The sequence below is a fragment of the Mercenaria mercenaria genome, chromosome 19 (genome assembly GCF_021730395.1).
Source record: "Mercenaria mercenaria strain notata chromosome 19, MADL_Memer_1, whole genome shotgun sequence".
Lineage (NCBI taxonomy): Eukaryota > Metazoa > Mollusca > Bivalvia > Venerida > Veneridae > Mercenaria > Mercenaria mercenaria.
The window spans coordinates 27,669,337-27,692,677 of record NC_069379.1 but is presented as its reverse complement, the minus strand read 5'-3'; the positions used below and the strand labels follow the sequence as shown (position 1 = coordinate 27,692,677).

The 23,341-nt window shown below is 36.5% G+C and overlaps 1 protein-coding gene and 1 long non-coding RNA gene across 3 annotated transcripts in view; one reads left to right on the top strand and one right to left on the bottom strand.

Annotated features, from left to right (window-relative positions):
- The window catches only part of LOC123542359 (microfibril-associated glycoprotein 4-like), a 63,331-nt gene that overhangs the window by 9,311 nt on the left and 30,679 nt on the right, over positions 1–23,341 (bottom strand). For both annotated transcript variants that reach the window (XM_053531426.1, XM_053531427.1), the window contains 3 exons: positions 16,334–16,467; positions 5,811–5,907; positions 2,936–3,097 (listed from right to left, as the gene is read on the bottom strand). In XM_053531426.1, coding sequence (XP_053387401.1) covers positions 2,936–3,097; positions 5,811–5,907; positions 16,334–16,467 — 393 coding nt within the window. The remainder of the gene's footprint in view (positions 1–2,935; positions 3,098–5,810; positions 5,908–16,333; positions 16,468–23,341) is intronic.
- The window catches only part of LOC128551080 (uncharacterized), a 31,662-nt gene that overhangs the window by 7,302 nt on the left and 1,019 nt on the right, over positions 1–23,341 (top strand). The window lies entirely within an intron of this gene.

The window sequence follows — 23,341 nt, the reverse complement described above, 5'->3', positions numbered from 1 at the left end:
TAGAGAACGAGTTATTTCAGATTTACTCTTTCTCGTCAAATTGTCACTTAGATCGAACACGCAACTTTGAATTGGTCCCATTGAGTTGTCTCAAATACTGATGATGTTTTTAGTCTAAACTAAACAGTAAACTTTCTTATAAATTCAGAAAGATGATCATGATCTCCCCATTCTGGTTCTCAAAAAAGGGGAAATTGCTTTATACTGACTGATCACATCATGTAACATCCATATTTGTGTTTTCTTTTTGATTCTATAGATTTCAATCTAAGGCTTCAATACGCTTCATTTTCCCATCAGTGTCATTTTTAGCTCGACTATTCATAGAATAGTAGAGCTATTGGACTCGCCCATGCGTCTGCGTCCGCGTCTGCGTCGGCGTCCGCGTCGGCGTCCGCGTCCCGATTTGGTTAAGTTTTTGTATGTAAGCTGGTATCTCAGCAACCACTTGTGGGAATGGATTGAAACTTCACACACTTATTCACTGTGATAAACTGACTTACAATGCACAGGTTCCATAACTCTATTTTGCTTTTTTACAAAATTATGCCCCTTTTTTGACTTAGAAATTTTTGTTTAAGGTTTTGTATGTAAGCTGGTATCTCAGCAACCACTTGTGGGAATGGATTGAAACTTCACACACTTATTCACTGTGATAAACTGACTTACATTGCACAGGTTCCATAACTCTATTTTGCTTTTTTACAAAATTATGCCCCTTTTTCGACTTAGAATTTTTTGGTTTAGGTTTTGTATGTAAGCTGGTATCTCAGTACTCACTAATTGGAATGGATTGAAACTTCACACACTTGTTCACTGTCATGATCTGACATACACAAAGCATGTTCCATAATTCTGTTTTGCTTTTTTACAAAATTATGCCCCTTTTTCGACTTAGAATTTTTTGGTTAAGGTTTTTGTATGTAAGCTGGTATCTCAGTATCCACTAATGGGAAAGGATTGAAACTTCACACACTTATTCACTGTCATGATATGACATGCAGTGCAAAGGGTCAATAACTCAACTTTGCATTTTACAAAATGATGCCCCTTTTTAAACTTAGGAGTTTTGGGTTAAATTCTTATATGTAAGCTGGTATCACAGTACCCACTAATGGGAATGGATTGAAACTTCACACACTTGTCCACTGTCATGAGCTGATAAGCACTATGCAGGTTCCATAACCCTATTTTGCTTTTTTTTAATTATGCCCCTTTTTCGACTTTCGTATTCATTCAGTCGACAAGGCTGTTGAATAGTCGAGCGTTGCTGTCCTCCGACAGCTCTTGTTTGTTAAGGCCTACTTTCACCAGTCATAATACAGAACCATATGTGTTTTGATTTTATTCAAGTTTTCCTGAAATATTATTTCTTATAACTAATGTCATAGCTCTCAGTATAGTCAAAATTTCAACATTAATAAGATAATCTAACTTACAGGAGCTAATTCGTGTGAAAAGTTTTACTGCATTTTAATAATAACATCAGTTAAATTAAAGTAAATGTTTTCTGTAATTTAGTATACCTAATTCTAGGACATGTCTGAAATGGATTTATAGTTCTTAAACAGAAAAAAATAATATGTATAACATCATACAATCATTCCACAATCCATTGAGTTTATATAAACAACACACATCACTCTCAATGTTTGTCCGAATCGTTTAACCAAAAACATGGGTGTTAATAAGTCATTCTAAAAATAGACACAGGGGCTGATTAGAGAATGTGCTATTAAACATTAATGAGCCATAGTTTATAAATGACACACGCTACCGTTAATTTTAACGGGACTGTATTTAATCTGACTAGTGAAATAAACATAACCCACCATGTGTACTTAATGACACTGCTAAATAAGATATCAGACGGTTTATTACATCTCAGCTCATTAATGACCCACACATTTTTAACCATTCAAATTTGTGTTTTTCTTCTGGCAACTTTGTGTAAAGAAGTTGCATTTAGATGTTTGGTACAATGGTGAATTTTTAGGAAGATGATTTGTATGTTAAGTGTTTGAAACGTAACCTGTCTGTCAGCACATAACGACTGTAGCATACCAACAATCTGAAGAAAAAAAGTTAACTGAATTCTATAAATGTTAGGCCATTCCGTGGATCGTTTATACTATTTCATTTTAAACGTAATAATGATCCTTTTGATTTATGACTGTTAAACTTTTTTTCTTCAGATTGTTGGTATGCTACAGTCGTAAACCACAAATGAAAATATAAAACTGAAAAAAGAACCAATTTGATATACCAACAATCTGAAGAAAAAAGTTAACTAAATTCTATAAATGTTAGGCCATTCCGTGGATCGTTTATACTATTTCATTTTAAACGTAAGAATGATCCTTTTGATTTACGACTGTTAAACTTTTTTTCTTCAGATTGTTGGTATGCTACAGTCGTAAACCACAAATGAAAATGTAAAACTGAAAAAAGAACCAATTTGATCTTGGATCTATAACAAGCAAATAGTCTCTAAGTTGCGTGTCTTGTCAATGGTTTCAAAAACATTTTAACAATATTTACACGAGTAACCTTTCTCGCGACATTTAACGTTAAAGAAGTTATAAAAGGATTGTAATACATTTTGTATATTCCTGTTACGTCTCAAGGTGGATACATTTTATGTTCGTGCAGTTATTAAGGTATCCTATGCACAAAAAGGTAAATTTTCGATGCAATTAAAGAAGAATATTTATAATTACATTCACTCCGCATTCAAGTGTAGGTCCGTTCCATAGAAGAAAACATTTTATATTTTTGCTGTGAAAATACCAGATAAATTTCATTTTCTATTTTAATAATCTATTTTTAAGAATGTTATACTTAGTATACTTAGGAATAATGTTTGAAGTCATGGAAAGAGAATGGCATCTGTCATCAAAACCATGTTAAATCAAAAGAAGAGACACTAAAATACCTGCTGTACCCTGTCCTCGATCAATGTGCAGAGTATAGTATGGATCCTCGTCAAGGTAAAAATTCTGGAAAGTTTCATAAGCAGTTGTGCCATCAGCCGCCGTTAGATCCAGTCTTAATTCAGTTTTACCTTGATATGCCATTTCCTGGACACTTTTTAGACCTACATGATGACAAAAAATACCCTCATATTGTAAAATGAGTTCTGTACATAACTGTTGCAATGCTCTGTTACAAGCATTGTTTAATGGCTAGTAATAGAATCTTTTATCATTGATAGATCAACAGAGACACTTTTACATTTATTATCTGTAAAACCGGTCACCATAAAGAAAATTCAAAACATATTATTGCACGGAATATCTTCTAATACTTAGATCAGTAAATTGAAATCAATTGATCAAGTTTCTATGTAGCCTACACGCAGTGTCAAAGTCAAGACAATAGGTCAACAGATGTAAACTTTGCTCTCTGTAGGCTAGCAAAATATGTTTATTTGCTTATGGTTTAATCCCGTTTTGCATCAGTATTTCAGTTATGTAACGGCGGGCAGTTAACCTAACCAGTGTTCCTTTATTCTGTACCAGTACAAACTTGTTCTCCACAAGTTACTGCCAACCACCTCTCATGATGTTTGTTTGTTTTAGGTTTAACGCCGTTTTTTTCAACAGTATTTCAGTCAAGTAACGGCGGGCAGTTAACCTAACGAGTGTAACTGGATTCTGTACCAGTACAAACCTATTCTCCTCAAGTAACTGCCAACTTCCCCACATGAATCAGAGGTGGAGGACTGATGATTTCAGACACAATGTCGTTTATCAAATAGTCACGGAGAACATACGCCCCGCCCGTGGATCGAGCTCACGACCTCGCGACCCGTAGACCAACGCTCTTACCTACTGAGCTAAGCGGGCGGGCACCACCCCTCATGAATCAGAGGTAGAGGACGAATTATTACAGACACAATGTCTTCTATCAAATTGTAACAGAGAACACACGCCACGCCCGGGGATATAACTCTCAACCGCGCGATCTGTATTATTGAGCTAAGCGGACGGGCTTGCTAGCAAAATATTATTCTGATAAAATGGAATACAGTATAATCTGAATTCTAACATGGTTCGATTTGAATGCCAGTTAAGCGTTAAGAGAGCATTATAACGTCAATTATGATGTCAAACTGCCGTATAAAGTCTAATTATTTACTACCCGAATAAATGACACCCGGCATAATTTTACTAAAAAAAATCAATGACCATGTAAGAATGAAAACAATCAAGGCCTTCGTGTGGGTTGTCGTCTAATTTACCACGGTTCATCGTTCAGATGCTTACATATTAAACCACTCGGGCTAACGCCCTCGTGGTTCAGTTCCTGCGCATCTGAGTTCAGCACCATGATAAGTTAGACGATAAACCACTCGAAGGCCTTGATTATTTGTTAAATAATGTATATGCTGAACCCGCCCGATTAGCTCAGTAGGTAGAGCGTCGGTCTACGGATCGCGGGGTCGCGAGTTCGATCCTCGGGCTGGCCGTATGTTCTCCATGACTATTTGATAAACGACATTGTGTCTGAAATCATTAGTCCTCCACCTCTGATTCATGTGGGGAAGTTGACAGTTACTTGCGGAGAAGAGGTTTGTAACGGTACAGAATCCAGGAACACTGGTTAGATTTACTACCCGCCGTTACATGACTGAAATACTGTTGAAAAACGGCGTAAAAGTTTTAACTCAAAACAAAAATAACACTTGAAAATATGTTACTAGCATTTTGATCAAGAAACAACAAAACAAGAAGAATGTTACAAGAACGTCATAAATGTATTGCATCCGTAATGACAATCGACAAATTCTCCGTAAATGTATGTGATTTTGACATTATCCAGGCTGTCATGTACGCATTGAATTCTTTAAATACGGGTCTAAAGCTGACGTTTGAAATGATCCTGTATAACTGAGGAGAATTTGCAAGACAGCAAAATGATTAGAAATTAAAACAAACGAAAAATGTAAATATGTATAAAACAGTGGTTAAAAATAGGTATTGTATAGTAGTGGTTGCATAATGACATGCAGCAATTTCCGTTAGATCACGCGTTCTTGTTAGGCTTTTCGGCATTCTCCGGACGTAAACTTTTATATAGCTCAACCGGCACACGTTTTTCTGTAAAGTTCGAAAATTGTCGTAAAAAGCATACAGAGAATACGTAATTTCCCGACTAACATTTCGGGTTGACTCCTTGTTTATATAATATTTTAGGAATTTTTGTCTGAAGATTCAAAGAATGGATTTAGTGGCTAATATATAGTTTCATGCCCCCACCATTAAAACGGAGGAGGGGTCATATAGTGCTACTCCATGCGTCAATGCCTTAGTCCGTGCGTGCGTATCTTGACCGTTCTTGAACTTTATAATGATTATTCGGATTCCGAAATGATTAAGAAAATATGTCATAATAAGACCAATTTTCTTAACCTAAAGGTATATTTCATACAAAACTCAAAAACAATTTTTGTCTGGTTTATAATAAATTTTATTGTTTTTTGTTTTTAATTTTACGTGTATTCAAAAATGTTAGCACATATGTATTCCATATCTAAACGATGTGTCCCGTGCATGCCCCTATTTTTTTTGTAAATGTCACACAGTTTTGTCTGATCCTTATCATTGATATTCGTAGATGAATATTCTATCAGACCCCTTGTTTTAAGGTCAAGGTGACACATGGAGGTCAATGATTTTAAGCCATTTTAGTCCAGGTTTAAAAATTTATAAAATTGTATGTATTTACCATAAAATTCTATATTTGGTGAAAACCCGTTTGTACACATAATCATTGCTTCTCTAACTATTTAAAGTGATAAAACTTACCTAGCCAAAATTCTGTTTCAAAATTACCGAACCCATTCTCATATTCCTTGAAATTCCTGTAGAAATCAACACTCCCATTAAAGCGATATTGGAAAACCTGTAAATTGGTAGAAAGATCATATAGATGTAGGTTTCCGGTGTTTCTCAATGTAAAGTCTTACAACACATATTTCAAACCATTAAAGCGAATATCTGAAATAAATGCTTGCATGTACACCTTCATGAAACGAACATTTGCGGGTTAACAAAATTTGTTTGTAATAGTAGCCCTCAACAAACTAAATTTCATTGCTTTTTTGTATTTAATATAAATTTGTTTCGTGCATTAAATTCGACCTTATTTGAACGCACTAATAACTCCTGTCTGGTTAATTAACCACGGCGCATTCACCAAAAGGCGGCAATAGAAAAAGGAGTAATGCACACATTTAGTTGTGGTTATGGCGAGATATTAACTGTAACGAGTCATTATGATTTACTTTTCATAATTATTTTATTTAAATATTTTAGTCTCTTCAAAAATACTGTTTTTGCATGCAGACCTGTATCCAGTTTATACCCTAATATAATGAAATAATAAAGGCAATTTTCAAAACAAACTTTACCCTTTAACATTATAATAAAGACACTGTCACTAATATGATGTAAATGCTATTACAAGCTATGTAACAACTATTGCATTACGATCCTATATAATCATAGCGCTTGCACATCAAGGTATATAATACATTATGTAACTTTGTCACTAACAAACAATTATACATCAAGTGTCATTTAACTTTCTCCTATACTTGATGACACTGACATCTGAATAAATACTAAGCTGAAGTTCCATAAATAGAGCAGACAAATAATTATTTTGCTGCTAATGATTGCATTATCCTATTTTAGATATATACTAGCGGAAAAAAGAAACTGTGTATGGGTATATAAGAAATCGCAAAAAAATATCAACAGGGTTTTATCTGACCTTTATTTAACACCAGCTCAGTTGATATGGTTATTGCATCAGCAAATGACCGAGAGGGATACACAGCTTACCTGTGTAAAGTTTCAAGCTTTAATTTATAAAATTGAGCGATACATGAACATTTTACACATGCACAGTTTCTTTTTTCCGCTAGTATATAAGTAGTATATAACGAGGCGTTGGGCAGAGTTGGGGCAGCGGTGCAGCGGGGCAATGGTGCAATGGGGTAGCGGGGCATTTTAATCCGACATAATCCCTAAGCCGACATAATCCCTAATCCGGCTTAATCCCCTCCTAATCGGGGCAATGGGGCAGCGGGGCAGCGGAGCATTTTAATCCGACTTAATCACTAAGCTGACGACCCTATCTATGTCTGTATTTATTAGCAAACCGTACTGACAGCGAGAAGCATTCTGCAAAACGTTTCCGAGACGAAAAGACAAACCTTCTTCCTATTACTTTGTGTCGTGATTTTTTGAGGACTTAAATGGATATTTCCAGAAAATCAAAATTAGATTTTAGCAAGCATACGAACGCATTTTAAGAAGACAGATTGAGAACTTTTGAACTGTGGTCTAATACGACCGGATAAGTATTCTTTATCAAAGGCTGGATTTTATTATTCTGGACATTCCGACAAAGTGATTTGTTTTAGCTGAGGCGTAAATGTGGGAAGTTGGGAGCCTAACGACGACACTTAGATGGAGCACGAGAAGTGGTCTCCGGACTGTACATACTTGAAAATCATAGGCTACGAAACTCCTAAATCGACAGCTGCAATACAAGGGAGCGGTTTCGTTAATTGTCAGACAACGAGTCAGAACAAGCCTTTATTCGGGTCCAGCTCACAGAACCCCGGATTCAAGTGGCAAATTAGACAGCCTAACGTTTTCGCCTGAAACTGGAAGTTCAAAAAACACACATAAACAGCTAATATGTGTACGATAGCTATATTCCTCCTCCACGAGTTTATACTATGAACACTTTTACCTAACTACAATCTACGTTACGAAGCCATGGAAACGGCCAACAGACTCGTGGAGGGTTTCTATAGTGCGGGAGAAGTTGTGATCACTTCCGGTCGAGTGATAAGAACATCATCAGCGATTTTCAACGTGTTGTGACATGGGACATTGGGGCAATGGTGCAGCGTGATATGTTAATCCGGCTTAATCCCTAAGCCGACATAATCCCTAATCCGGCTTAATCCCCTCCTATTGGGGGCATTGGGCAGCTGTGACGTACGGCCTAGCTGTTGTCTCGACCAATCGGAGAGTATTCAGCTTACATTACGTCATCTGCAACCAATCGAAATGTGACGGATTAAACTGTACTGGACGTTAGCTTCCTTTAAGCGTCATTTTAGAAGGAGGTCGAGCTAGTGTACACATCTTGTCATACAACGATACATTATTAGAAAAAATAAAACTTTGAAATTATAGTGCAAATTAAGATAAACGGAAAATTGCACGTAGAAAATTGATATTTTTTGTGAAAAATGTACACAAACATATACAGTGAAGAGACAGTACTTTGGAATATAATAATAATAATGGCTACTAGAATGGAATTGAATGAACCGATAGCCGGAAACAGGATCCAACCTCGCTACATCAAGCGTTTGGGTAAAAACGTTTACCTATTTGACAGCAGTTTTCACGGAAGCGTCTACGTGAATATACGGAAATTGATTAACGAACAGATTCCGACAAAAGACGGTATCTCTCTCACGCTTCAAAGGTGTAACGAATTGTTTAAAAGCTTACCGGAAGTGGACGGTGCAGTCAATCTAATGGAGTTGAACCAGAAAACGTTCTTCAGACGTCACCTTGGTGGAAACTGGTACGTCACAGTGGAAAGTGGATTCAAAAGCGTGGACATTAGAACGTTCTGGCTTCCGGACGAGACCAAGGACATTCAAGCTACGAGAAAAGGCATGTCTTTAACACTGGACCAGTTCAGGGAGCTGAGGAACGGACTAAGGTGTCTGGATAGTTTTGTACCCGAGTTGCGACGTCTTGCCGTGCTACAGCCAACCTAAACACGACATTGCCGGATGTCCCGAATGCACGCCTAAATGAGTGTACTCAGTGACTAGGGGTGGGCGATATACCGCGGTAGACCGGTTATTGCGATGTTTTTTCCGACGATACGATATTGCGATACGATTTTCGAATACCGGTTATTTTATAACATTAAGTAACACTAACGTAAACCAAGAAGATTCACAAAAAGAATCCTTTTCTTGCCAGCACGATTCAACTTTGTTTTCATTTTTCTCCTTTCATTTCCGGTGCAGGTAGCAGACTGGTTTACAGCTATTTTACGGACCCAATTCCACATAATAAAACCAATAAGAAAATTTAGATGAATATAATTTCGTATTTGTCAGCGACTCATTAGTAATTTTTCTATCAACTAGAATTTATTATTCATACAACAGCTATACCACTTTCCTCGTTTATAATCGGTGAATTGAGCAACCTGTGTTATATGATTGTATCCGTAAACCGAATGTAGTGCCGCACAATAAACTAAATAATATTTTGACGCAGTCTACTTTCGCTTTTGAATATCTGGTAATCGGCGTCATAGCATGATAGCAACATGTCGGACTTCGAGATTGTTGAAAATAAAGGCAAAATCATCAACAGTTAATATTATTTGTGTATGACAAATTGACAATACTCCCCATAATCTAGTCAAAACTTTTTATTTTTTTGTTTACTGGTATTTTTATTGACTGAGAAGGTGGAGCAAACACTCGTGTTGTTGATACTAGTCATTTTACTCATTTTTAATTGAATAAATTTGAAAAAAACAGTATGATTCATCATGTTTTTGTTCATTAATAACTGGTACAATATATCCCAGTATATTGCAATATCCACATACAATATTGCAATATATCGCAATACCAATTTTCGTGGCAATACCCACCCCTATCAGTGACTATACATGACTTTGCGTTATTTTGACACTATTCTATTCAAACGACTTTATGTAAAAATAACTTATTTATGTTAAATAGTTTATGTATGCATTATTGATGATTTTGTACTAAACAAAACATTAAAACGATTGCTTTGTGTCTATATTTAACTCTTTGGGTTTACCCCACAATTCAGACCTTTTAAAAAGCCCACTTTGCAAATTGTTAAGGTCATTTTTACACCAGATATCTAAGAATGAGGGTCACAAACGTTGTGTGCAGCGCCAGCACAAACACCTCTATTGATTTGAGTCAATTAGCCGGTGCGTTATGCAACGTTAATTACCACCCGTCCTCCTTTTCCGGTCTAATTTGACAACATAGACGAATAGGCGGTAACTGTTTAGTGTTTCGCAACGGTAATATAAACTGTAGCGTTAAAGCAGAGAGTATAAAGGCGGATTGACCAGACTGAGACGATACGCCCGGTGTCTGCAAAAGTTGGGCTGTTGTTCGAATTTAACTCAGATCCGTGTTTTGACCATTTCCGCCTGTCACGAAATGAGCGGCTATTTAGATTTGGAGCGTCTAGCTCGAGACACAGGGTGTGGCTACGATCCGGAAATATTCTCAGCAACTGTGCTGAGAAGAGAGTCCGTAGCAATGAGTTGTTTTCACACGGGCAAAGTAATAATCACCGGAATAAAGTCAACCGAGACGATAGAAGACGTCGTGTATCCTACTCTGTTAGAGTTAAAATACTTTACGACGTAAGAAGCAGCACAGAACGGGAATATGCCGAATATGGAGCGCTCAAGAATATATATCAGGATTCACTTTCTACAAGAGTTGGGAAAATCTAATGCTCGGGATCGACAAATAATGCTCAGGGCTATGATTCCTGGTCAAATGGAATGCATACAGTTGGTAACCAAGAACATCGTAGAAGGACAGAGATTTGGATTATTTTAGCAGATACGGATTACTGCTGAGGTCTGTGGTCAGCGATCGAGTATCATTTAACCGTAAGAAACGACTCCTACTAGACAGGTACAACATCTTACCTAGATTACTAAGGAGACACTATCTACGTTTCGTCATTTCTTACGAGCTACGTTCCAAGGAGGACTGAATTTCGTCAGGAAGAAGAACCTACTTTGGCATCATCATGAAATGAAAATGGACATGAAGTACCAACGCTATTTAGAAAAGATATATTACGATCCTGCTCACCCGGCTTCGTATTCTGGCTTGGACAAACTCTACAGAAACGTTAAAAAGGGTGGAAAATTTGTTCTGGACAGAGCCAAATTTAGGAAATGGTTGATGAAACGGGAGACATATACTCTTCATAAAGGCGTGGTTCGAAAATTCAAACGTCAGAAGATCGTAGTTCCGTATATAGACTATATGTGGAAGACTGACACCGGATACATGAAAACTTATGCCAATGATAACGACGGCATTGGTTATTTTCTACTCATCATCGACGGATTTTCTAAGTTTGTATGGACATTTCCCGTACGCAGAGTACGCGGCGAGGAGGTGTTGAAGGCCTTTAAGACGATCCAAAACCGCCGATGCGAGAAACTTAGAACAGATTCAGGATCCGAGTTTAAAAGTAAACTCTTCCAAAAGTGGTTAAAGTCCCAGGGCATCCAGCACTTTTACTCCCTCAACGAGAGCAAATGCGCCTTTGCCGTACGGGCGTTGAAGTCCATCAAGTCCAGGATCGCTCGCATCAGACGCATCGTTGGATCGATATTTTATCTAAAGTAACAGACAGTTACAACAACACGTACCACAGGAGTATAAAGAGGAGTCCGGCGAGTGTGACCAAGAGCAACGAAGCGGAAATTTGGAACACTAGCTATAATCAACTAAGGAAAGGGAAAAGGGACGTCCGTGTAGTCAGCAGCTCCGCATATCGGCTCAAAACTGGGGATACTGTACGCTTGTCCCATTTAAAAAGGCCATTTCAGCGAGTGAACCATGGAGTATTTCATCGTTGCTGGGAGAGGCCAAAAGGAAGGAATTCCGTTTTACAAACTGAAAGACCTACAGGGCGATGAGATAAAAGGCAGTTTCTACTCTAACGACTTGACAAAAATTATAGTGGACGAAACGACGACATTCAGATTAGAGAAGGTTTTGAAGAGGTGTGGCAATAGAGTGCTGGTGAAGTGGATGGGATGGAGCGATAAGTACAACAGCTGGATACATAAAAGTGAAGTGACGAGCTACAAAAAGCGTAAGAACGGACGTGTGAGTCAGCATATCAAAACATGAATCAGTCTTGTTACGTGTACTTTGACTTCTTCGTGAAAGAGCGTAAGAGGGAGTTCAGCGTTACCGCATATCATTTCTAACGGTAAGCTGTGGGAGTGCGCCATTTCAGAATTGGATATAGTTTTTAAAAAGAAACCCGACAGTCGCCTGGTGTTTTTGTGTTGCGACCTTCTTGAAGAGTCCTACGTGAACGAACAACGGCAACAGGTCCTGACTAGCCTTAATACTAGAAAAACGATCCATCGAGTATCATCGTTTGAATTACGTTTCTTTTAGACCGGGCAGACCAGAAAAGTTCAGACTTTACTTTATAGGATCTGATTGTAACACCATAGAGCTTGGACTAGAGTGACTGTACGTGGTTTTACACTTTAGAAGAAGATGGGTTCCGTAGAAGTGTTTGATTGGAAGGAGAAGAGATGGATACCGTACGTAGCCAATTTCGATACGTGGTACAAACACTTAAAATAATTATGTTGCCGATGGTTACGCTGTGGGAAACGGTGCCATCCATAGAAAGCTCTCAGAGCAGGAAAAACCCGATGATCGACCCTTGTTGAAAATTGTCACGCCTCTCGCGCCGGCCGTAGACATTGTAATTCGGAACTAAAGGCGGAAGCCAATCAAAACTCTCCAAAGCCGACATGGCGTAAGAAACCCGATAACAAAAAACGTAAGAAGGCGACCAAGCCGAGCAAACTAAAGAGATCCAGATTTCATTTTAACGAATCTCAACTGGACGGATAGAACCATGGAGGATCATACTCACGCCAAGGAAATATCAATTTTCAACACATTTCCAACTGACACTTTGCTGCAAAGTAGACAATGGATAGAATATTTGCCAGCCAACTCGGTTCACTCGGGGAGTCTCGAGTCCAACATTCCTGCTCAGACCTCTATGTATATGGACTTGAAAAGAAGCTTACTCCACTTGAAGATACGACTCGTCGACTCGTCGACTCGTCGGGCGTTCCTATAATAAAGAGGACGTGAACGCCAGTACAATTAATATGCCATTTCACACCATGTTCCGACAGATTGATGTCAGTTTTCAACAGACGCCATTAACGAAACCGGAAGAGTACTACAAAAGCTACATAGATACCATTCTTCGAGATAACGTGAACGACCGCACCATTCTCAGGAACAGTCAGATGTTCTTCAAAGAGACCGGAAATATGGACGAAACGCACGCAAATGATGATAATCTCGGACTCTTCTTACGCCACCAACGTCTTAAAGGCGGGAAGATAGTCGACATGGAAGGACCGCTGCTATTAGACATTTTTCAACAACAGAGACTTATCGTCAACGGTGTGGCACTCACGCTAAAACTATGGACAAATTACGACGCCTTCCGCATCATGTCCGAGGACACGTCAGTGAAACTACAGATAGTGGACGCCAGCTTCAAACTCTGCGTTCAACGCTTAAATCCGGCCATAATCGTGGCTCACGAAAAGCTTTTTTCGGACAGACACGCCCTATACCCGTATCAACGTAGCGTCATCAAAGCGTTATCCGTACCGCAGGGAAATTATAACGTAACGGCCGATGACATTTTTCACGGCCTCGTTCCTAATAGACTCGTTCTCGTTCTCGGTTTGGTGGAAAGTAGCGCCTTTTCCGGAGATCATAAGAAGAATCCCTTGAATTTTCTCCCCTTCGATGGTAACTTCGTTGACCTTTACGTTGACGGTCAGTCGATACCTAGCAAACCGCTACAGCCCAATTACGACCAAAAGAACTACGTGAGCTGTTACAGGACGCTTGGAACATTTGGCGAAGACTTGGACATACAGCTAAACGATTATACCAAAGGATATTGTTTGTACGTTATCGACGTCAACCCTTACGTCACTTTCGACGTCAAAAGAAGAGGACACTGCCGTTTGGACTTGAAATTTGCCAAAGCCGTGCCAGAGAGTTTGAATCACATTATATACGCCAGCTTTCCAGAGGTTATGTACATAGACAAGACCAGAAGCGTAAATCTTCAATGAATAATCTTCAATTATCAACCATATTAAGGGAACTACCAGCGACCGTATGTTCGGCGGACACCGTGGGAAATCAGCAAAATTGGTTTTACGTTGCAAACACCGATGCTACCGGAGCACCGGGAAAACACTGGGTAACATTCTACTTTCCAAGAAAAGGACCGAACGAATTTTTTGATTCAATTGGACATACGCCGGCTTACTACGGATTTCCGAGAAGTTTGACATCTAAGTCATACATAATGCTCCGAGATCAAATTCAACACTCTGAATCTGACTTGTGCGGAATGTATTGCATTTATTATGTCGTGTATAGACACTCGGGAGAGACTATGGACAATATTGTGCGGTCATTTGTCGCGGTTGACCGGGAAATAAACGACAGACTTTTAAGCTATATATTCAAGACAAATAAATGTTCATTTTAGTAAAATCTATTCAACAAGTGTACAGTGAACGTAATTGAATATTTTGTATGAAGTTAATAAATTTTTGTATTTCAAAAGAAATATTTTTGTTGTAAGTATAATGTCCATAAAAATCTTGCTAAAAGGTAAGCAACTTCAATTCTGACGTCTGTTCAGTGTCACATGTTTTCTTTCTACCACCACCGTCTTTTTGAAGGCGTTGTCCCCGGGATTGTGGGTACGATTTCTTCTTCTGCGTTATCCCTTTTTTACTTCGGGAATACATTATCGGTGTCACGCTTTTGAGTTTAACCTTCGTCCGCCCGTTCGATAGTTTGATGCTCGGATTTTGCCGGAGTCTTCTCTCCATCACTTTCGTCGCCGCTACCGCCATTTTGTTTCATGGCTTCCAACATACGTGGATATTTATCGTATAGTACGAGAATGGATTTCTGCATCTAATTAAGCGTCTCGTTAAAGTAGCTCAGAGCCAGAGACACGAGAGTCAGAAAAATGAAAGTCGCACTAAAGTCTAGATATTGTATATTGTTGATTGCGTTATGTATGATGGTTACACGTGATACCAATGTATTAACTTACGTACTCTAAAAAACAAGCTCCTTTATTTCTTGGAGATATCGACTCTTATTTCGGTCATTCACTTAAGCAAACAATATTTCCGTAAGATCGGAAGTTATAATCTCGTAGACACAAATAACTTTTAATAAACTTCTCTCAATTATTCTTTTTCCTGATTGAACTGAGTTGTACAGCTTCCAAAAATAATAAAAAAGTTGTTTATATTAGAGACGTTTAGCTAATGGAAATTCATTCACGAATGCACAAATTATCCGTGAGCTCGCCGATTTTCAGTCTGGTATAAAAACGTTTTTGATGACACCGGTATGACGGTATATTTTCTATCTCAACACCAGCAACATTGCAACATTTTCCTACCTGGTTAAATTGTCCTACCTGCTCGGAAATTTTATCCTGGACGAATTTTAACTTAAAATTTGCATGTGCTTAAATTTCGCTAGTTTCTCAAGTTTTGCTTGTTCTGAAGTAGTCTTCATGCCAAATTTACACGATACTCATCGTGCGGATTGTTAAATTTCGCAACTACATGTGTTTCTTAACCTAGAGAGAAGCGATAATTATCGCGTGTTACAGTCGAAATGTAAGGTGGTCCGAAAAGGACACAGTACATAACCGTCATTACACACCATTATCTCTCTAGCAGGTGCAGACAGCCATATATTCTGTAACGATTTTTCAGTGAGGTTTTATGCAAATTGGGCTACGGGCAGCTTTTATTCCGTTTCCATCTCTAGATTCGTTTGACTTCCTACGGTGCTGCTTAATTTTACTTGTTGTCACATATTGCTCCAATTATCTTCTCGTATGGAAATTCATTTTATAAGGACTTTGTAGATATATTTAAAAACCGTGACTCGGCTTGGTATTTAGTGCCGCTTCGAGGGTCAACTATATATACCCAGTGTACGAACCCAAGGGGTAGTAGCCATCCTCCTAGCGTGGCTGGGATAGTCTGTGCTGCATGAATCTTAGATGAATTTTAGGGTTGTTCTTTAAATGCATCTGCCAGGATCAGCGTAAGTTGACACCATTTTAGATTCCAGACAATTAGAACGGTTACATATCTATAATCGATACTGTTGATTCTACATTTCCTCAAAGATAACATACTGCCTCTCATTTCCTGCTAGTCATATATCTTTTAGAACAAATGATTTTACAATTTGAAAATGTTCACAATTTGTAAAAGTTTAGGATGATTAGATGCAGATGATACAAAAGCATTGGTACAATCCGTTTAATGTGGTGTGGTTCACAGATTAAGATTCTGATATCATGTATCTTGATTAATTCGAAGAGAATAAATAAGATTGACAACTTACTGTCCAGCCGCCGTTATCAGTTTTCATATCGCAAAATACATTTATCGTTTGCCTGGACTGCCACAACGTTACTGAATACACCCCGCTTTCAGAATTGTTTTGTTTGCTGATTACATCATAGCAGTCCGTATGATCTGTAATAGGGTATTGTAATATAATTTGTAATAGGGCGTTGTTATATGATCTGTAATAGGGCTTTGATATATAATCTGTAATAGGGTGCTATTACATAATTTGTAGAAGAGTGCTGTTTAATCTGTGAAAGATCTGTAATAGAGCGTTGATATATAATCTGTAATAGAGTGTTATTACATAATCTATAGAAGGGCGTAATATAATCTGTGAAAGGGCATTATAATATATAATCTATAACAGGGCTTTTTTATGTAATCTGTAATAGGGCGTTGGCCTATAATCTGTAATAGGGTAGTCATCTGTAGAAGGGCGCTAAATAATCTGTGAAAGGGCGTTGTAATGTAATCTGTAAAAGGGCGTCGATTTATAATCTGTAACAGGGTGTTATTACATAGTCTGTTGAAGAGCGTTATATAATCTGTGAAAGGGCGTTGTGATATAACCTGTAATAGGGTATTGTTATGTAATCTGTAATAGGTCGTTGATATATAATCTGTAATAGGGCGTTGTTATGTAATCTGTAATAGGTCGTTGATATATAATCTGTAATAGGGTGTTATTACATAATCTGTAGAAGGGCGTTATATAATCTGTGGAAGAGCTTTGTAATGTTATCTGTAATAGGGCGTTGATATACATTCTGTAAAAGGGTAGTATTACGTAATTTGTAGAAGAGCGCTATTTAATCTGTAATAGGGCTTTGTAACACAAAAACTTTACTTGTTAATTATTATATCATGTACATGTAAGTACATCAAGCACTTGGTATTGCAATATCTATCTGGCATAAACTACAAGTCGTGTGTATTACATTGTAGGCAAAATACAAAAAGATATTCCCGTAAATTATGAAGGTTAATATCAGCAAGAGCTACTTTTATATTTTGTACACCTATTATTATAGAACTAGTAACAAACAACTCATAATGATCCCAAAATAATTATCTGAAATTGTATTAAGTATTCTTGACCATTTATAATAGTAAAGAAAATGCCCTGTGGACAAATGGGAAACCACTTAACTGTCAATCTAGAGGACTCTAAATGATACAGCTTTGCTTAATGATACAACTGACGTTAAATGATACAAAATCGAGACTCTCTAAAAGTTACTAAACTTACTCTATATAATAAACATGATAAAACATGTTTAGTCTCGCTAAATATTACAAATCGTTGACGCTAAAAGATAAAATTTTCTAGAGGGTATATGGAGAATTTCTTCATTTGTTGACGATTAATCATCTCATTTTATGCACGACTTGTCACCCGAAAATTTAGATATAGTTTTGTATGTTTCCTGTTAAATAAACTTATACATGATCCCAATAATTATTGTATTTTTCTGGAATGCATGCCAGTAACTTCTGTACAGTATTCATAAAACGAGTTAAATAACCTACTGAAATGTTTAGTATATATAATATTTCATCTCTTACCTTTCAGCTTTCTATCTTACGACAAGAGAGAATGGCTTGTTTAACTGCCCATATATAACTATGGTGTACAATTTAGGTAGAAAGTCAGTTTTGTGTTCGCATACATTTCGTGCACTTATAAAAATATACATGTAAATGCTAGTGTAAATATGTAGGCGCTTATGGACATGATGGACGTGCGCATGTGTACAAAAGCTCGTGTACGTTCATATATGCATGCACGCATATATATATGTGAACCTAAAGTTGCAAAAAAATTACGCGTGAATGCATTTTTGTACATAAACATGCATTCAGAATCAATCCTGCACGCATAAAATTATATTCGTACAATTTTAAATATAATGGTGCACGCGTATATATAACACAACCAGAATTATACATTATACGTCTACTTATATATTTTCACATACACTTGTAAATGTATAGGTATACGCGTATAATTAAGTGCAGCTAGAATGTTGTGCCCGCGTCAATACATACGCCCACGTGTTTATTTTAAACTTACATGTGTAAGTATGTAGGTGCATGCATACATGGACATGTACGGGTGAATTTATACATGCATATACACATTTAGGTATATTTACACACGCATGTCCATACAAGCGTGCACCTACATATTTACGCGTATACGTAAAAAAATATACATGCGAACGTATATATTTACGCGTTTACGTATAGATATATACACGAGCAGATCCATATAAGCGCGCAAATACATATTTACACATGCATGTATGAAATATACAAGCAGACGTATATATTTACGCGTGAATGTATATATTATATAAGCACATATATTTTGAAATATGCGCGAACTCAAAACAGACTTTCGACACAAATGGTATACCACACATAACTTAGCACTGTTGAAAATAGGGGGGTAAATTATTTTTCTGAAAGACGTATGTAACAACACTTTAATGCACTATAACAAGTGTGAATACATTGGACCGCGCGTGCGTGTATAGAAATACATTTATACAAAGCAAATAGCATAAGTCTACGACCTACTAAATATACTCTTAATAAAAGCAATAACATGGAAAAACATATATACTGAATGTGACTAAAAGGTCATATAACGACCATGTCTATTTTTTGCCCAGTTGAAAACATGTGTATTTACGTACATGTACCTTTGTAGGAAAGACATATGATTCTATGTCAGTTGCACAAATAAGAATAAATTTATTTAAGTGAATAAGATGCGGGTGCACATATATATGATTTGTCACGGAGGGACAGACGAACCCTGCATTAAATTTAACGTCAAAAAGATACGTATGCTTACATTAAACTCAGTAAAGGGATTTATTACATACTCGTTTCTATTCCCCGTTAAGTTACACTGGTACCGGAAACGTGAATATTTTTCCATACACTGACGCCTGAACTTCATATCGGGTGCGTGACGTAATTCAGTGTGTGTTGTTGCACTATTTTTTTCTATTCAGTTCAGTATCGTCAATCCTATTCAGGCTATTGTACATATTTATGATATTTACATAATATTTGTACGTAAAGATGCGTATGTAATAAAAAGGTTATTATCTTTGCATCGGGAAATATACACGAGTTCTTCAGCGGAAGAATATTGCGCTCCTAAAGTCGCGCAATATTTCCGCTGAAGAACCCGTGCATATTTCCCGATACAAAGCTAATAACCTACAAATATCCAAGTTCCTTACTTTAAGTATAAATTTTAGCAATGACATATTTTGTGACAAAAGTGTGAAGGTACCTCATATACGACTTTTACTTGGCGTCACACGGTGAGGAAACCTGAAAGATTCAGCTAAAATAATAAGAACACGTTTTAATTGATTATTTGGACAAGAAATCGACACTTGTATGAAAGTGAATGAAATTACATTACATTTATTTCACATGTTAAATATAAAAATGGTTGTCACAAAGCAAACCGTTTGCAATCTTTGCAATAAATGACAAGGCAGATCTAATAATTGTATTCTCAAGAAACTTTGAAAGTAGAGTAATTATTATACTGACACTTCGTGCAACTATCAAATCGCAGCTGAATTACTAAAACCTTGTAAAACTAAAAAATAAAGTCGTAGCGGATAATTTCAAAACTAAGAATAAGTTTGTATGGTTGTTATAACATTTATATATATATATATAAATCTGTGTTGTAATATTGATCACTCGTTTGTACTTTTGGTATTGTGTTTTTAATATTGGACTGCTTTCAAAGGGTTAAGTAACGTATTTTCCATGCGTAATCCAGTTATTGATAGATGTTGAACTACAGAAGTAAAATGCATGTGTGTGTTAATAGTTTTTCCCTCGTGCAGTCTACTGAATAATTAGTCCAATATTAAAAATATATTGGATTCCATGTGGAAAATATAGTACTGAGCCCCATTGAAAGCAGTCCAATATTACTATTACATCTAATAGAAAGGACTGACATCATGACAGTGTAATATGCCGGATAATGGATTGTTCTATTAACCGGTCTTTAGTTCAACAGTGGCTTACAATTGTGTATTTTAATTAATCTTATTAAAGCATTTCTATGAAAAAGGCTGCTTGTAGTAAGTTAAGACTTGGGAGATATAGAATTCACATAAAAGAAGATAAATTGGAATCATGAAAAGGCATTATACAAACTAATAGCAAACTATATGCAGTGCCAAATAATGCCCTGAAGCTTCAGCTTAAGTGCAACTCAATTAATATATACAGGTAAATTGAATGGTCTACATGATCCCAAAGTACCGGAAAATATAACAACGCTAAGTCGAAATTAAAGTTAACCGGTATAATGAAATCACCCAAATGCTCATATTTACCATATTACACGAGTTATATATACCGGTTATGTGCTCCACTTTCTATGAAAGTAATGCGATATGAAAGACTTGTGTTGTGTTTTCCAAAAAGACCATTTACATGGGTTTCAACAGATATCATCTACTATTTTCTTGTTTTTACAGTTATAATTATCATCATTTATATAACCTCCCTAATATATGAAGATAAGGTACTGTATATGAAAACAATTTAGAATGTCTTAAGTGTATGTTCAGTCTGTGTGACTCTTGTCAGACCTTCGACTCGAGGTCGTATGGCATGTTTGAAATAGATTCATTCTTATACAGAGACGTTTTACCTTCTTATTTATTTTGCAAAAGCAGGGAATTATACAATAGCCTTTTATAATCATCTTATTGTTAAACCGTTGAAAGACAAATCTGTCTTTTTTGCAACAAGTTGTTTGGTGAAACCTCAAGGTAGTAGATAGTTAGCGAGTTCTACATCTATTGCAACTTATCTGTTGTTTCGTTTGCAAGTGGTCTACTTTTATGAAATTTAGTGGAAATTACCATGTTTAGCACGGCTGCATTAAAAATGCCTTTAAAGCACATACTTTAAAGCATATAGGCTAAGCTCTAAATCACTCTTGCTTTAGGCTTAGGTTTTGATCGTTGCAAAATATAGGACTGGATCTAAAAATACAAACTTCAAATATGCACTGTTTATTTTAAATGTATATGTAGTTAACTGCATCAAAATTTTCAATCTGGCATGATCATTTTCGGAAAATGTTTTTACAGCCGAAAAAAATGATTTTGGGTAATAAGATATTAGGAACAAATGGAGACAACTCCGCTAAAATTTTATTGTACACTAAGATGACTGTTCATCTCTTTCAAGTCAAACAGTTTTTAATTCTGGACATGGACATGTGTTAATACTACAAATGGGTTTGTGTATAGTTGTTATTTGTCAGTGATCAGCGATTTGAAAAGAAAAAAGATATGTAAAAGTTAAATCAAGAAATACCCTGGAGAAATTGTGATATTTTCAGATGGGAAATTTATCAACAAATAGACAATTTGTTAAAGATAAAACCCTAAGAAGTTCACAAGGTTAAATATTTTGTTATTACCTGCGGCCTGAATGAAATGCAACAAGTAGTGTAGCACATGGGGAATGGGTGATATCACGTGATTTTTTACCGATATGTGATTGGTTTATCGCATTTATGGAACGCCGTTTTCGAAATATAGCTGGCAAGCTATATGATATATAGAGAAATGCTTGTGATCTGAATTCCTCATTCATTATTTCATATAATTTATTCAAACTTTCAGCAATGATCAATACTGATACTTAGTTGTGCATATGAGATTTTTAAATGCTCTTTAATTTCCTAGATTATGGTTCTGTGTTGTTTTGCTCTATATGTCAACGACGTCCAGGTGAAGGCATGAGTCACATTTGTGATAGCTCTAGTAAAGTGTTTCAATAGTCAAGGAATGTGACCAGTTGAGCTAAAAGCTATGTTATACATGAAAGGGAAATATAGTTATTTTTGCTCAAAATAATGACTTTCAGAATTAAGAAATACCAAAGAGCTATAAAAATAAATTTAGATTAGATTAAAAATAGATTATCTCCTGTTGTGATTATGTGTATTTCATACTTTTTTGGAAATACATATTTCATAGATCTACTTGTACAACATGTAGAATGGAGTAATATTTCCTACATTAAAGCGTAATGGTATGATAAAAAACAAGCTCGCTATTCACCCTTAAGTTACTTTTTAGACTATGGTCACACAAACATCAATAACAATTTCTGGTCTGTATAACTCCTGGCCGCAGGAAATCTTTCGACTTGTAGCTACTGATGGGAAGAGACAAGTCAAAAGTGTCTGTGTATATGCGACAAAGTATGGAGAAATTGTCTGCAAATATGTGAACATCAAACAGTTTGAAGATTGTTTGATGCATGACTGTGTTATCTTGTTCTGCAGATAACATAGATAGATTACTTTTAACTATCTTGATAGACTGTTTTATTCATCAGTTTACTTTCTATAACAAGATTACTTCCAATGTGTAAAAGACGGTGTAAGGTAAGTAACACGCGTCAAAAATTTCATAATGAAGAGATGCTTAATTGCACAACTGCATTCATCATAGGACACACCCTCCAAAATCCAAAAATAAGTCACAAAATGACATGAAATTCGATTAATAATGAATGATCAAATTAGTGATAACATTTTAACTTTTTAAGATAATTGAAAAAGAGCTTTTTGTTCGTGAACATTAATCTCCAGTTGTAAACCAAAGAGCTCTTCTTAATTCTTGCTGTTTCGTTATTAGTTTCGAAAGAGAACCTAAACTTTCGAATACTTTGAAATAGTTTTCCAAAATAACATGTGGGCTAAGGTAATACAGACCTTCCTTAATCATACCTGTCATGTATTACAACACCATTGCATAAATTAGGCTTTAAAGCAACACTGTTATATCTTCACTACAAATTTCATAGTGCTAATTCATTTTATTATCGGACTTTTAAAAGTTTTTTCAATGAATATGCTGACAAAAACTTCTAAAGCAGCAAGGGTAAATTATACACATACGAATATATCCTAGTCCTTTTT